General features: G+C 36.5%; 1 protein-coding gene across 1 annotated transcript in view; it reads right to left on the reverse strand.

Annotated features, from left to right (window-relative positions):
• The window catches only part of LOC107731406 (potassium voltage-gated channel subfamily KQT member 4-like), a 30,492-nt gene extending 28,046 nt beyond the window's left edge, over positions 1–2,446 (reverse strand). The window contains exon 1 of the mRNA XM_016542471.1: positions 2,072–2,446. Within this exon, the coding sequence (XP_016397957.1) occupies positions 2,072–2,373 (302 nt within the window). The 5' untranslated portion in view covers positions 2,374–2,446. The remainder of the gene's footprint in view (positions 1–2,071) is intronic.
• Between the last annotated feature and the right edge of the window lie 10,464 nt (positions 2,447–12,910).

Genomic DNA, 12,910 nt, shown 5'->3' on the forward strand with positions numbered 1-12,910 from the left:
ATATAGGCTCTATGTGCATTTAGTAAGTGTGAGTGTGTGGGTGAGAGAGAGAAAGTGTGAAAAAGAGAGAGAGGAAGTGGGAGAGAGTGCTCAACATAGATGGTGTAAACAAATAGTGGCAGTGGCTTAGAGACCGCTATACTTGTTTAAATTACACTGGGGTGAAACACGCCAGACCAGACACCTTCTCTTCATGGACAAAGGGAAGGTCTTTTAGCAGGTTGACCAAAAGTGACTCTACACATTTAAAGGCTATGATAATAGGTATAAAGGTACTTCATGTAACACTTACAGAAACAGCTGCTGAGCCTAGATTTAGTATGGGAACTTTAGTGACCTTCTGGCTGACACTTCACATACTTTACATAAAAAATTGGCTGTCAGGTGCATCCTACATCACAAAAGGGTTAATAGATGGTAAAATGTCTGTAAACATGTCAATTTTTGCTTTTATTGTATTAGACAAGACAGCCTCATAAGAAGGATAATATACAATCGGACAACATCAAACCTATTAACATCAAACAAATTTATTCTTAAGAATTTTTTTATTTATTAATTTATTTAATTTATTCTTAAAAAAAGATGTTCTGAAGAAAATATTTGAGAACATTTCAAGAACTGCACCTAGGAATATTCTTACGAACTTCTCACAATTTTTTTTTAACCCATGGCCTGGTCTTGTTTTAGGAAAATCCAATTCTGTCTGGCTCCATTCTGATATCCAACCCCTACTTTCCACGTTCTAATCACGGTGGATAAAATCAAGTCCCGACCCCCACCCTGCATTTTTTTCTCATTGAATATCCTGTTTCACTTGGAAATGTTACAGTAGTAAAAGTGAAAAAAGATCAGCAAATCATGTTGACTTTAAATTGCAAAAAAGACAAATAATCTAATTTGCACCACATATTTGTTAAAATAATCAAAATAGATATATATATTTAAATCAAACTTGAATTGTTTACCCTGAAGCTGTGCGATTACAAGTTATTTTGGAATCTGCAATTAGATTGGGCTTGAAAACAAAAAGCACTCATTAGGAGATCAGTGAATTCATTCTGTGTTGTGCTTTAGAGTGAGGGAGATGAATGACAGGCGGAGGTATCAGAGACTCTGATAAGCTCCCTTCTGCTCTCAAACTGTAAGGGAATGGAGCCGATGACTCCACTTTAATGGCTCACTATGGGTTTAATACTCATTGAGAGGTTAAAACCGCATGCTGTAGCGGTCATAAAGGGCTTTCTTAAAAAGAAACCACATTACAAGAAAGAAATGCATCTGAATGTCAATATAATTAAAAATACCCACTGTTCAACAATAATTTAAAAGACATCATACACCTGCCTCCTTTGCACAGGGCTAAAACTACAGTCATTGTCACTGACATCCACACATGACCTCTGACATGTCCGCCTGCGTGGAACAACTTCTGACCAGTCAAATACAATTATATAGTTTATTATAGAATAGGGACCATTCAGGACTCTCAGCCAAAGAGAAGTGGGCTAATAACTAACTTTGAATAAACAAATGTCAAAGTTAGCATGGTGGAGCACTTGCTCTACATCTCTTACTAAATACTCTGCTCTTTTAGTTGGCAACACAACAAGCAACAATGAATAAAACATTTAATAACGTGCTGTATTAGAGCATCCCAAGGCATTTTACGATTTCAACCAAGTTATTGCCATATACAACGCATCTGTAAATGTCAAACGGCTCTCTCCCATCAAGCAAACTTGATTTGTTGCAAGAATGCAGCATGGGAATTTAATCCAATTGTGAGAGATGAAAATCAATCTTGGCTGATGCTGAAATGATATGGTCTATTGGAAGGGTCACCTAATAGGAAAATATCTCAACTCAGCTTGTTCAGAATTAGAGACTGTCACTGACTCCAGGTGAGCGCATGGCAGGTGGGCCATTTGTGTGAGCAAATTACGTTGCAGTCATTAACTGTTTCTCTGAGGTAATTTATCAACATGCTTCTTGCTTAGCTTAAGATTTTGTAAAACAAAAACTGAATGCAAAACAAAAAAAGTGCATCTCATAATTGTGGGTGACTTACATGAAGGCATGGTAGATAAATGCCCATCCTCTGGGTCTCTCGAGCACGTTGTACAGGCAATTCTGCAACTTTCTGTAGCTTTTGCTGGAGGCAGAAGGGGTCGCCCTCGGGCCCGGTGGCACTGGCAGAGGTGTGCCCAGTAAGCCGGTGCGGTGAGATGGTTGTCCGCGCTCTGGGGTCGAAGGCTCGCTTCTTTCAGTGTGAACAGCTGTGAGAGCCACAAACTCAACCCGCCTGTCATCATTGGGTGCAGGGGGGCCCAGCATCCGAATGCCTCCGTTATTTGAAGGGCTACCCAACATTTTTGTGTTTACACATGCAAACTAGTGCACCATATACAGCAGAGATTGACTGATATTGTTTATTTTTTCCTAATGACCGATAACAATTATTTGTATTTGTTTAAGTGTCCTACAGCTGATACGCACAACTGTTTTTTTTATTTCTGATTTCTAACACAATGATATCAAAATAATTATCAACTACAATAAAAACACAATAGTATTATTAATAATATAATTAATATTGATGCATTATTAATAATAATTCATACAGTGATTTTGTATTATTATTAATAATAATACATGTCCTTAACCAGTTTGTTGCAAAGATCACCATTAAAATTATAATTCAAATCTAATCTTGACAAACTAAATCTATTGACACTTCACTTAAGAATGAATATCTGTTACATACAAAGTTAAATAATTTATGTAAATAACCATAAAAATTAATGCTAATTTTAGAGAACTACTAGAATTGATCGGTGGACTCGATGTTAATCAACCGATAACTGATTAATTAGAAAAGTGTGAATACTGGTTAAAAAAAAAAGATCTCTAATATACAGTAAAACTTACTCTATCAAGTCACTTCCCAAAAACAATTTGTTTTAATTAGCAAAATAATAAAATAACGTATTAGGTCATTTAACTCAATTACTAATTAAACATTTAATACCTTTAAAAGACAAAATGCTCATTCTAACAACCTAAGTGAATAAACGTGGCTTACTCAGGTGAAACAGTTGAAAAGCCTCACAGATCGCGTCCACATGTTATTACTGTTCATTTAAGGTCACTATAATCACATCCGTTAAAGCCCTGGCTCTACATTGATATGAATATTTCAGCTCAATTTTCATCTTAAATCGTAACTGGACGATGAGCACTTCATGGTGAGACACTAACATGCGAATTAATAACTCAAAAGTTTTGGAATACATCCAACGGCACAAAAAAGCCCAACGCATCCCATAACTCGAGATTTCCTGACAAATACTGTCTACGCACACAGAAGAAATGTTTAGAAGTAAACGACATGCCCCGTTTTCCCCCTCCGGAGCGCGACACTCATTCCGATTCTTTGGGGAGGAGCGGAGCCGGTTCGTGAGAGATGAATTCAAAGTCGTGCCCGAGGTTCGGTCATTTCAAGACTGCCCCAAAAGTCCGTGACATATTGTAGAGTCCGAGAAGCTCAGCGGTGTGGACGGAGAGTGTGTAACTGGCACGTGCTGCGCGCAGCGCGATGTTGATGAAAGTGAGAGCAGGATAGACGCGAGGAGAGAGAGGGATGGCTGGCACCGCCGCTAAAAATTTAGATGAAAGGATTATGTTTTCTGTTTTCCCTCAGGACCAAGTCACATCTTTCCCGAGCTTTCTATTGAGATGTTCGGCACAAAGTGACGAATGTAAATGTTATGCCGGGGTTTGGTTCAGAGCCATGCTTCAGCAACAATAATACGCATGACCCGTGCAAACGTTTCCTCAGTGAGTCAACTGTCAAAACAGAGATGCTTTCTAAACAGCGTGCGTATTATGGGGGTTTGGGGTTGGTCTGGCTTCTCTAATAAAGACTTGAACCTTCCAAAAGAAAGTAAAACAAAAAGTTAGGGTCTTAAAACTTCATACAATTTTGCATACATTTTAAATAACATTTACTTACCAAAAAGTTAGTAGCAAGTTGGTTGAGATATCGACCAAACACGACAAAGTGATAAATTAATAACTACTTTTCCTACAATATTATAGATTTATAAGTGACGTGACTTGTAGTCAAGCATGGTGTCCCATACTCAGAATTTGTGTTCTGTATTTAACCCATCCAAGTGCACACAGGGGCGTAGATTACGCGGGGGACGCGGGGGACATGTCCCCCCCACTTTTAATATCATGTAAATTCTTCCCCCGCACTTTTTCGGGCAAGTGTGTTCGCATAGAGGTTTTCAAGAGCCGGTGTGAATAAATATAGATTTAAATTCAAAGAGACAGGATAGTCTGTGCATGATCTGAAATGATGGCTACGCCCCTGCATACAGCAGTGAGTAGTGAACACACACCCAGAGGGGGTTCGGTGCCTTGCTCAAGGGTCTCACCTCAGTCATGGTATTGAAGGTGGAAGAGAGCACTGTCCATTCACTCCCTCCACCAACAATCCCTGCCGGTACCAAGACTCAAACCCACGACCTTGGGTTATATAACCATTAAACTCTATAACCATTAGGCCACGACTGCCCTATTGTAAAATGAATATATAACCAAAACGAAAGTGCATTTGTTTAAAAGGTCAAACACACACACACACACTGTGCATCATCACACTGTGCAAACATCAAACATTTATCCAACTACATGCTGGATCAATGTACTTCCGTGTAAAAATGCACTCAGTCATATTGAGAGAATCAATCAAAAGGCCATCTTGTTGATGTCAAGGCCAAGATTAACCCTCTTGAACAGGTGCTGGGGATGTGTTGCACAGTATTCTAAGCTCTGGACACGTGTCTCAGTAAATGCCAATATTGTCTGCATGTGTCATCTAACCATAAGGACAATAGTAAAATAGGAATAGTGATAGTCTCTCATCACTCTCTTATATTGCAGTAAACTATGCTTATAAAAGTTTAAGAATTAATGCCTAAGTTATGTGGTGCAGATGGTTGATAATAGAGCGGAGAAGAGGAACATCAACAATCAATACCTTGCATTTAGTTTATGTGATTTTATGCAGACCGTCTTAATGGCTTCACTGCTGCTATATGCACTGCTTTAGAGCAACCATGGAATGCATTAGTCCTCTGCCTCTTAAGCCCTGCATGCACTCTTGTGCAACTTTGTAACATTCTTTCACAGTAAACCCCTTGTTTTTTTTCTTTTAGAAAGTTTAAAAAGTATAAACGTTTACAAAGATACTTAGGGCTCAGAGATTTCTAAAAATGTTAGGTGTTACTTTCCACATAGGATTAAATTTTAAAATCAGATGAAGCTAGTCTTGACACACTTATCCATACAGCATTCCTGCAGCTCAGACAGTAGAACATAGCACTAGCAATGCAAAAGTCATGGGTTCCATTCCCGTGGAATGCATGAACTGATATTATGTACACCTTGAATGCAATGTAATTTGCCAAATGTAAACATAATTATATCTTGAACACTTTAAATAACAAGTAAATAAATAATAGCAATTAAAATGTAATCAATATATATCTCTATATATATATCTCTATATATATATATATATATATATATATAAACAATAAGTGCAGATATGTTCATCCTTGATCATTTTAAGGCCCTTGTTTGTTAATTATTTTCATGTCATATGGGTTAACATAAAACATGGAGTTTCTATATGGTTTTCTTGGAATATGTGACAGGTTCTTGAAGAAACCAATAAGGACAATTGCATGTGACATGACAAGACCAAGCTTGTTTTACTTAATCACATATTTTCAAAAAAATTCTAATCTGTTTAGTCCTTATGTAAGTGACCCATAGCAACCTCATAGGATTATCTTTAGGGGTGTAAATCGGATGGTTCATCGTTATACGATATGATATAGATTCTCATACCCAGCGATACAATATTTGACGATACCTCAAAAAATTCAACAAAACAATTTAGATATGATTTGATTCTGGAGTATATCGAACGATTTATCGATATTATGATATTATGTACCTATTTTAAACAACAATCTACATTTTTATTAACTCACTGTTACGGGGCTGACGAGACGTGAGGATCCATGTGCAAGTTTTATTTAAAGCAGAGAGGTCAGAAACACAGGCAGGGTCGAACAATGGCAAACAGGTATATGGCGGACAAGACACAAGAATAATCCTAGGGCTAGCGAAGGTCAGCGAATGGCGAACAGAATCAAAAGGGCGAGACTAAAGGGATAAATCCAGGAAAACAGGCAAAGATCAGAAACCGAGAAAACAGACAAGGCAAGGCAAGACAAGACTAGGCTAAACAAGGAAACATGGGCAGGATAACAGAAACTAGGAATAATAACCGGCAGTAGCTATCACTGCTGGCGATAAGCGCATACAATACTCGGCAGTTAGAAAGGAGTGAGATTGAGTGTTAAATAGTGAGTGAGTGATATGAAACAGCTGTGTGCAATCAGTGCTGTGTGCAATCAGTGTAATGAATGATGGGATATGTAGTCCGGGGTGATATGCAACAGTGTGTAGTGCGAGAGTCAATGAAATGGAAAGGGTGACCTCTGATGGCTAGCAGACGGAAGTTCATGGACCGGATACGTAACACTCACAAATGCAATCAAAATATAAGCCTATAACATGATAATTTATCTGAAATTTCCACATCCTGTACCTCAAATGGGACAATCACAACAAAAAAATAGACCAACACTTTTTTTTTTTTTTAATAAGTCACACATGAGATCAGTAATCTTATGACATGACCAACAGTCAAGAAAGTTTTTAAGGCTTCTGTGCTTAAATGTGCAATGTGTTAAATAGTGTAAATCCTCATTAGGAAACAACAAAAATGAGGTACTCCAGTTGCAGAAAAATAAATGTGAAAAATTACAAAAATAAAGCTGTTAAAACTTATTTTTATTTGAGACCTTTTTTTGGCTGCTACTATGGACTCAGTGCTAAGAATATTTTCTACAGATAACCAAATTACAAGCAATAGCAGAAAATAAATACAATAGAAAGACACAAATTAAATAAACAGTGCATTTCAGGTTTTTCATGTAGGTCTAAAAGAAGTTTTTAGGTACAGACATTTAATAATTACATATACTGCATAGTCTTCACTGTATAAATTAAATATAGATAAATCCTTATTAAAGTTACAAAAGTTGTTCAGCCAAGAGCAGTGAGAGATTGTTTTTTTCTTTGACAGCAGCAGGTTTATCGTTAGTCTGCTTTCACTTTCGAACCGCTTTTTTTCGACCGAAAGCACAGATGCAATATACTGATACACATGCGTTTTCTTTCTCAGCTGTTTACTAGGATATTCGTCAAAACGTGCATTTTGATGTAATTTTGTCTGTATTTGTTCATCCAAGCACAAAAAAGCGGAAGAGAACTTAATTCAGTATTCGCACGTTGTCTGATGCGGTTGTCTGTGTGCGCGTGGCACTGTGTGCAGTAATCTTCTAACGTCATCTTCTCACAGCTCTTTTATGCTCACCTTATGCCTTCAGACAGTCCTTATATCGAGTCCTGACGTGAGTTTGAACGAGAATGCACGCGTTGACGGTAAGGCAGACATTGCGTGAAAATGTGGACAGTGCCAAAATAAGTTGCCAATTTATACCACAAGTATCGATATTTCACGCGTGGCATCAGGGGCGGACTGGGGCTAAAAAGTGGCCCTGGACTTTTTGGCACAGAGCAGCCCACCACACCATAAACCCATCAGCTCATTAGAGCTATTTTTAACACCACTTACTAACATACAAATATAACACAATACAGAAATATTTTTTAAAATTATTATCATTAACATTAATGAATGACCGTCATACTTCTTTACATTATAATTTGTCTTTCCTGGTGTATATGGCAATTTGTAAATAATATTTTTAATATTTTCTTAGAGGGACAGTTTAATATCACCATAAGTTAAATGCCTACCATAAATCAGTCCATATAACCATGCTCTGCTGTAGAAGACTTTGAATGCAGTGCAGAATGTGGACTGTTTTTATTGTACCTTTCAATTGCTTGACAAGAGTTTTTTTTTAATGAAGAATTTTATGATGATAAAAAAAAAAAAACAGTAAACCGTAATATGTGAAATATATAGAGTTACAATTTAGAATAGCTGTTTTCTATGCAAATATATAGTAAACAATAATTTATTTCTGTGATCAAAGCTGAATTTTCAGCATAATTACTCTGGTCTTCAGTGTCACATGATCCTTCAGAAATCATTCTAATATGCTGATTTGCTCGAAAAAAATTTCTGATTATTATCACTGTTGAAAACAGTTGTGCTGCTTCATATTTTTGTGGAAAATGTGATACATTACCATTCAGTCTAAGATTTAAAATAATAATAATAATAATAATACTTTTATTCAACAAGATTGCATTCAATTGATTTAAGTGACAGTAAAGATATACTTATTACAAATTATTTATATATAAAAAATGTTGTTCTTTAACTTTGTATTCAACAAAAAATTCGTTAGACATTTGATCGATATATCGATCCATATCGATGGACTGTTACACCCATAATTATCTTCAAACGTTTCACATGCGGGAATCAATCATTCAGGGCCCACCTACTCATACACAAACAGAGTCCCCTCCTAACAGCAGCAGTTAACAGGAAAACAGACTGATACAAGTCCCAAACTTCTAGCCTGGAATTGTGATGACAGACGGCAGCTGGGCAAGGTCAGAGGACACAGAGGAGAAATGCACCCCTTTTTTTAAAGGGCCAAATGTCACTGAGACAAATCTACTGAAAGACATAAACACCTTCTCACCTTCCTTTGGTGCATGAGTGCAAATGGACAACAAATGTGATGATGCAATATGGGAAAACTTAGAGCTCTTTATACATTAATACACATATTCACAGGACACATTCACTCACGTCCTAGAAAGCACTGTGTTATCCAAAACTGAACGCCCACAGAGGGACATTAGGAGAATTTAAAAATACACACACATCAGCAGGACTGGTAAGACCTCAGGCCCTCACTTCCGCTGTCCTCTATAGAACATGACTACTCAGCAATGCTTCCCAGACCAAAAATATTGTTTGGCTTATTAAATTGTTTCATTTTTCATTGACTTCATCAATACTTCCTTTTTTACAGTCAACAAAAAACAACAACAGATGTTCTACAACTGGTCTTGTAGATGATAGGTAAGGTGAGTTGCAGTCGTATGAGTTTGTACAATCGCATTTTACTATTCTTTACTACTACTATTTTTCCAAATCACCTATTCCCATACGAATTACATCACAAGAATTAATGTGAAATCTGCACCTTGTAAATTTTTTTCTTTCTTCAAAATTTCAAATCAATTGCATCTTTAACCAGCAGATGTGCTCATATACTTATATTGATTAGAAGTTGTTTAAAAGCATAATTTCTCCTACCACTAGTGAACCCCAATGCACTTTATTAATTGCTTTGCAATGAAACAGGAATCCAAAAATGATCACAAGAAGTTCAAGACTAGTTCAAAACCATTAATAATTAAATAAAACAACATAACATGAACCATGAACAGCCCAAAACAAATGTAAACTAAGCTATTTTAAAGCAACCCTAGACCAAAGACAAGACATGAGAATTTTTACAAGCACATGGGAAACAAGCTCTATAGACACATCTACCACAACCAAAGACTAAACAAGACTGATGAACAACAACCAATAACAAGCAGGACAAAAGAATAAATCAATAGAAGAGGAAGAGGAAATATCAAGAATGGCTGAATTCGGAATAGCATATTATCATATTACAGAATAGTAAAAGAAATAGTAAGAGTATGCTATTCTTCATTCAGCTAATGACAAGAAAAATACAAAATAATGAAACGAAAGCTATAAAACCTTTGCAGAACTAAGTATGTGGAACTTGAGATCATTCAGACTGTGACTAGACAACTATTTTTCACAGAATTATTTATACATCAAATTATACTCTGTGGGTCGGACAAGCACAAAACCAACACAGTTTGTGCAGTCTGTGGCTAGACTAGAATCTGTCTCTCCTAAACTAACTTCCAAATCCATTACTTCCTTTTCCAAAATGACGTCATGACTCACGTGCAGCCCAGAGGCTGGAACAGTAGCACGGTTGTATCTTCTGCTGAGCAGGACGGGCTGCTGTGTTTCCAGTACCTTGAATGAAAGAGACCTTTAGAAAGACCTGTGAGGGCCTTTTTCTCACCCAAAAACAAGGCCTTTTTGTATCTAAATTCCTTAACCTACCAAAAGAGCACATCTTTACTTGTACAATGACTGAACAACAATGGAGAAGAAGTGCTGGGTTTAACAATATTAACATGAAAAATAATGCTTGGAGGAACATTTTGTTCACCGTAAGAGCTCTCAAGCACCCATAGCTGGGCATTGTCAAAAAAGTGCCTGGCACTTTTTAAATGCTTTGGTGGACACATGGGTTTGAGTTTAAAATGTCCATATGTCATCCACCTTATGTTTAAATCATTGATCGCATATGCAGTACAGAACGTCACAAGAGGAAGAGTTTGTTCTCCAGTTCTTGCCCTCCTTTGTCACTTTGTGCCAATCAGTTCCAACCTTAATCCCCCAGACACTATGGCTATTAAAAAGCAAGGTCCCATAAACCCACACGATGGAAACTGTGGGACTAAAGCCCCACCTGAACAGCTCAGGACTCGGACATGTCCACAAAAGTCTGGACAAGGGTTCTGTAGCTCCAGACTCTCTAAGATTACTTGTGCAGACACTGGTGCAAATCGTAAGGAGCCAAGTTCCTAAAGCTTTGTCTCAAAACAAATGGGTCAGTCATTTACAGATTTCAAAACTGAACGGAGCACAAGGAAAACAGGATTATCCACAATATAATACAGCACTACTAAGATTCTGGTTCAGAGTCCAACTGTTTAATCCAACTGTTATTTACTTTAGTTTACTGAAAATAAATGCACAAATGTTATACTGGTTATCCACTAAAATTATACTAAATCGTTTATACACTAAAATTCAAGATTTTTTGTTGTTGTTATTTATCAGTATATGGTTGATATTAGATATTTAATTATGCACATTTATATCCCCTATTTTTACATTTAGATGATCTTTGCAATCATTTAATGTTCACTTAAACTAAAATTTTTAAAAACACTAATAATTTAACATCTGTTAAATATAATTTTTTAGCAAATCTCAAAATTAATATCCTTTTTTTTTTTTTTACTGCAAATTATGTTTTAAAGCCTAAATTCACATGTAGAAGCTAAAGCAACTTATTTATTTATTTAGACAAAATTTTATAACATTTTTGTATAGAATCAGTCATCTAAGGGTTATACTTAATAAAATCAACAAAAAAGTCTAGGTTATATTAAATACTAGGGATGGTTTACATCTGCTCTAATAACTTTTGTGTATGTACGCATTTAAATATGGTTAAATATGGCTGGTGGAATGATCTTCCCACCCCCATCTGGAATGTACTAATCTGAACAATGTCTGAAACTTTGTATTGCGAGCACTTCCTGTGTTTATTTGCCTCCTTATGATGAATTTCTTGTTCTATTCCTCAATTGTAAGTCTTTCTGGATAAAAGCATCTGCTAAATGAATAAATGTAAATGTAAATATGGCTTTAAAAATTCCAGTACACTGTTTTTTGTTGTTGTAAAGCTGTTGTACAAATAAAGTGAACTTAAAATTAGTTGAATTAAGACTGTTTTATACCTTTAAGGTAGGCTGAGCAGTAATCAGTATGAGAGATCAGTAACTGAGGGTCATGTAATGGAATTCAGAACCATGTCCAGAGTTGAAGTCTGATCCGCTGGGTTTCCCCTTTGATATGATGAGGTGTCTAAACTATCAACACAAAGGCTGTGCCAAGCAAACAGCTAGAAGTGCTTTCTCGATGACAATAGGCTGGCACAAGGTGACAGGCTACAAAAAACAACAACCGCGTAATACTCATTGCAATGTCTTACATAAGATGACTTATTGTCCATGATTTTGGTGGTGGTATTAAATTAACAAATCTCTCATGACCAGTTTCTGCTAATCTTTTGGATGATTCCTTCACCTGAAGAAACTCAACAGCCAAGACAAACAGAGTTAATAAATCCAAGTCATGCCAGGATTAGGTACAGATATTTGTCAGGCCCCATATCTCAAATATTAAGAACCAATCCTCACTCATTAATGCAGTAATTGTTCACTGCATAAGACGATTAGGCATGTCCACCAGTGAAATCCTGGCCTCACACAACTTACAGGAAGAGTAGGCTTATTTGTACTTGATGAAGGCTTTCAAAAAAGTTTTTTTGTACTAAATAAATAGAAATAAAAGAAAAGAAATTAAAGAATTACACAACCGGGAGCTGCCCTAATTTTTTGGGGTATTAATAAAAAAAACTGGCTTAAAACTGTTATATCTTAGTAAACAACTTGTATTCTTGTATACAAGATGAGTTTCTAGCCATTACTTTAACTGCACATCCGACTCTTTCCACTCCTTTCTCAGTTCTCTCCTAATCAAGCCTTCCTTTCAAGATTTAGGCCGGATAAGGAATGCAGCCTGACTTCCCAAAGCTTAGCGCTCATTGACAAACCCGTGACTCAACCTTTTATTTTTTTCCATATACGAAAAAAAAAAAAAAACAGAGATGGAAAATTCAAAGGAGACATATTATGCCCCTTTTTACAATATGTAATATAAGTCTCTGGTGTCCCCAGAATGTGTCTGTGAAGTTTCAGCTCAAAATACTCCACAGATCATTTATTATATCATTTTGAAAATGCCTATTTTGAGTGGAAGCAGAAACAGGCTGTTTTTCGGGCCTGTCTCTTTAAATGCAAATGAGCTGCTGCTCAC

The sequence above is a fragment of the Sinocyclocheilus rhinocerous genome, unplaced genomic scaffold, assembly GCF_001515625.1.
Source record: "Sinocyclocheilus rhinocerous isolate Xijiao unplaced genomic scaffold, SAMN03320098_v1.1 scaffold193, whole genome shotgun sequence".
NCBI lineage: Eukaryota > Metazoa > Chordata > Actinopteri > Cypriniformes > Cyprinidae > Sinocyclocheilus > Sinocyclocheilus rhinocerous.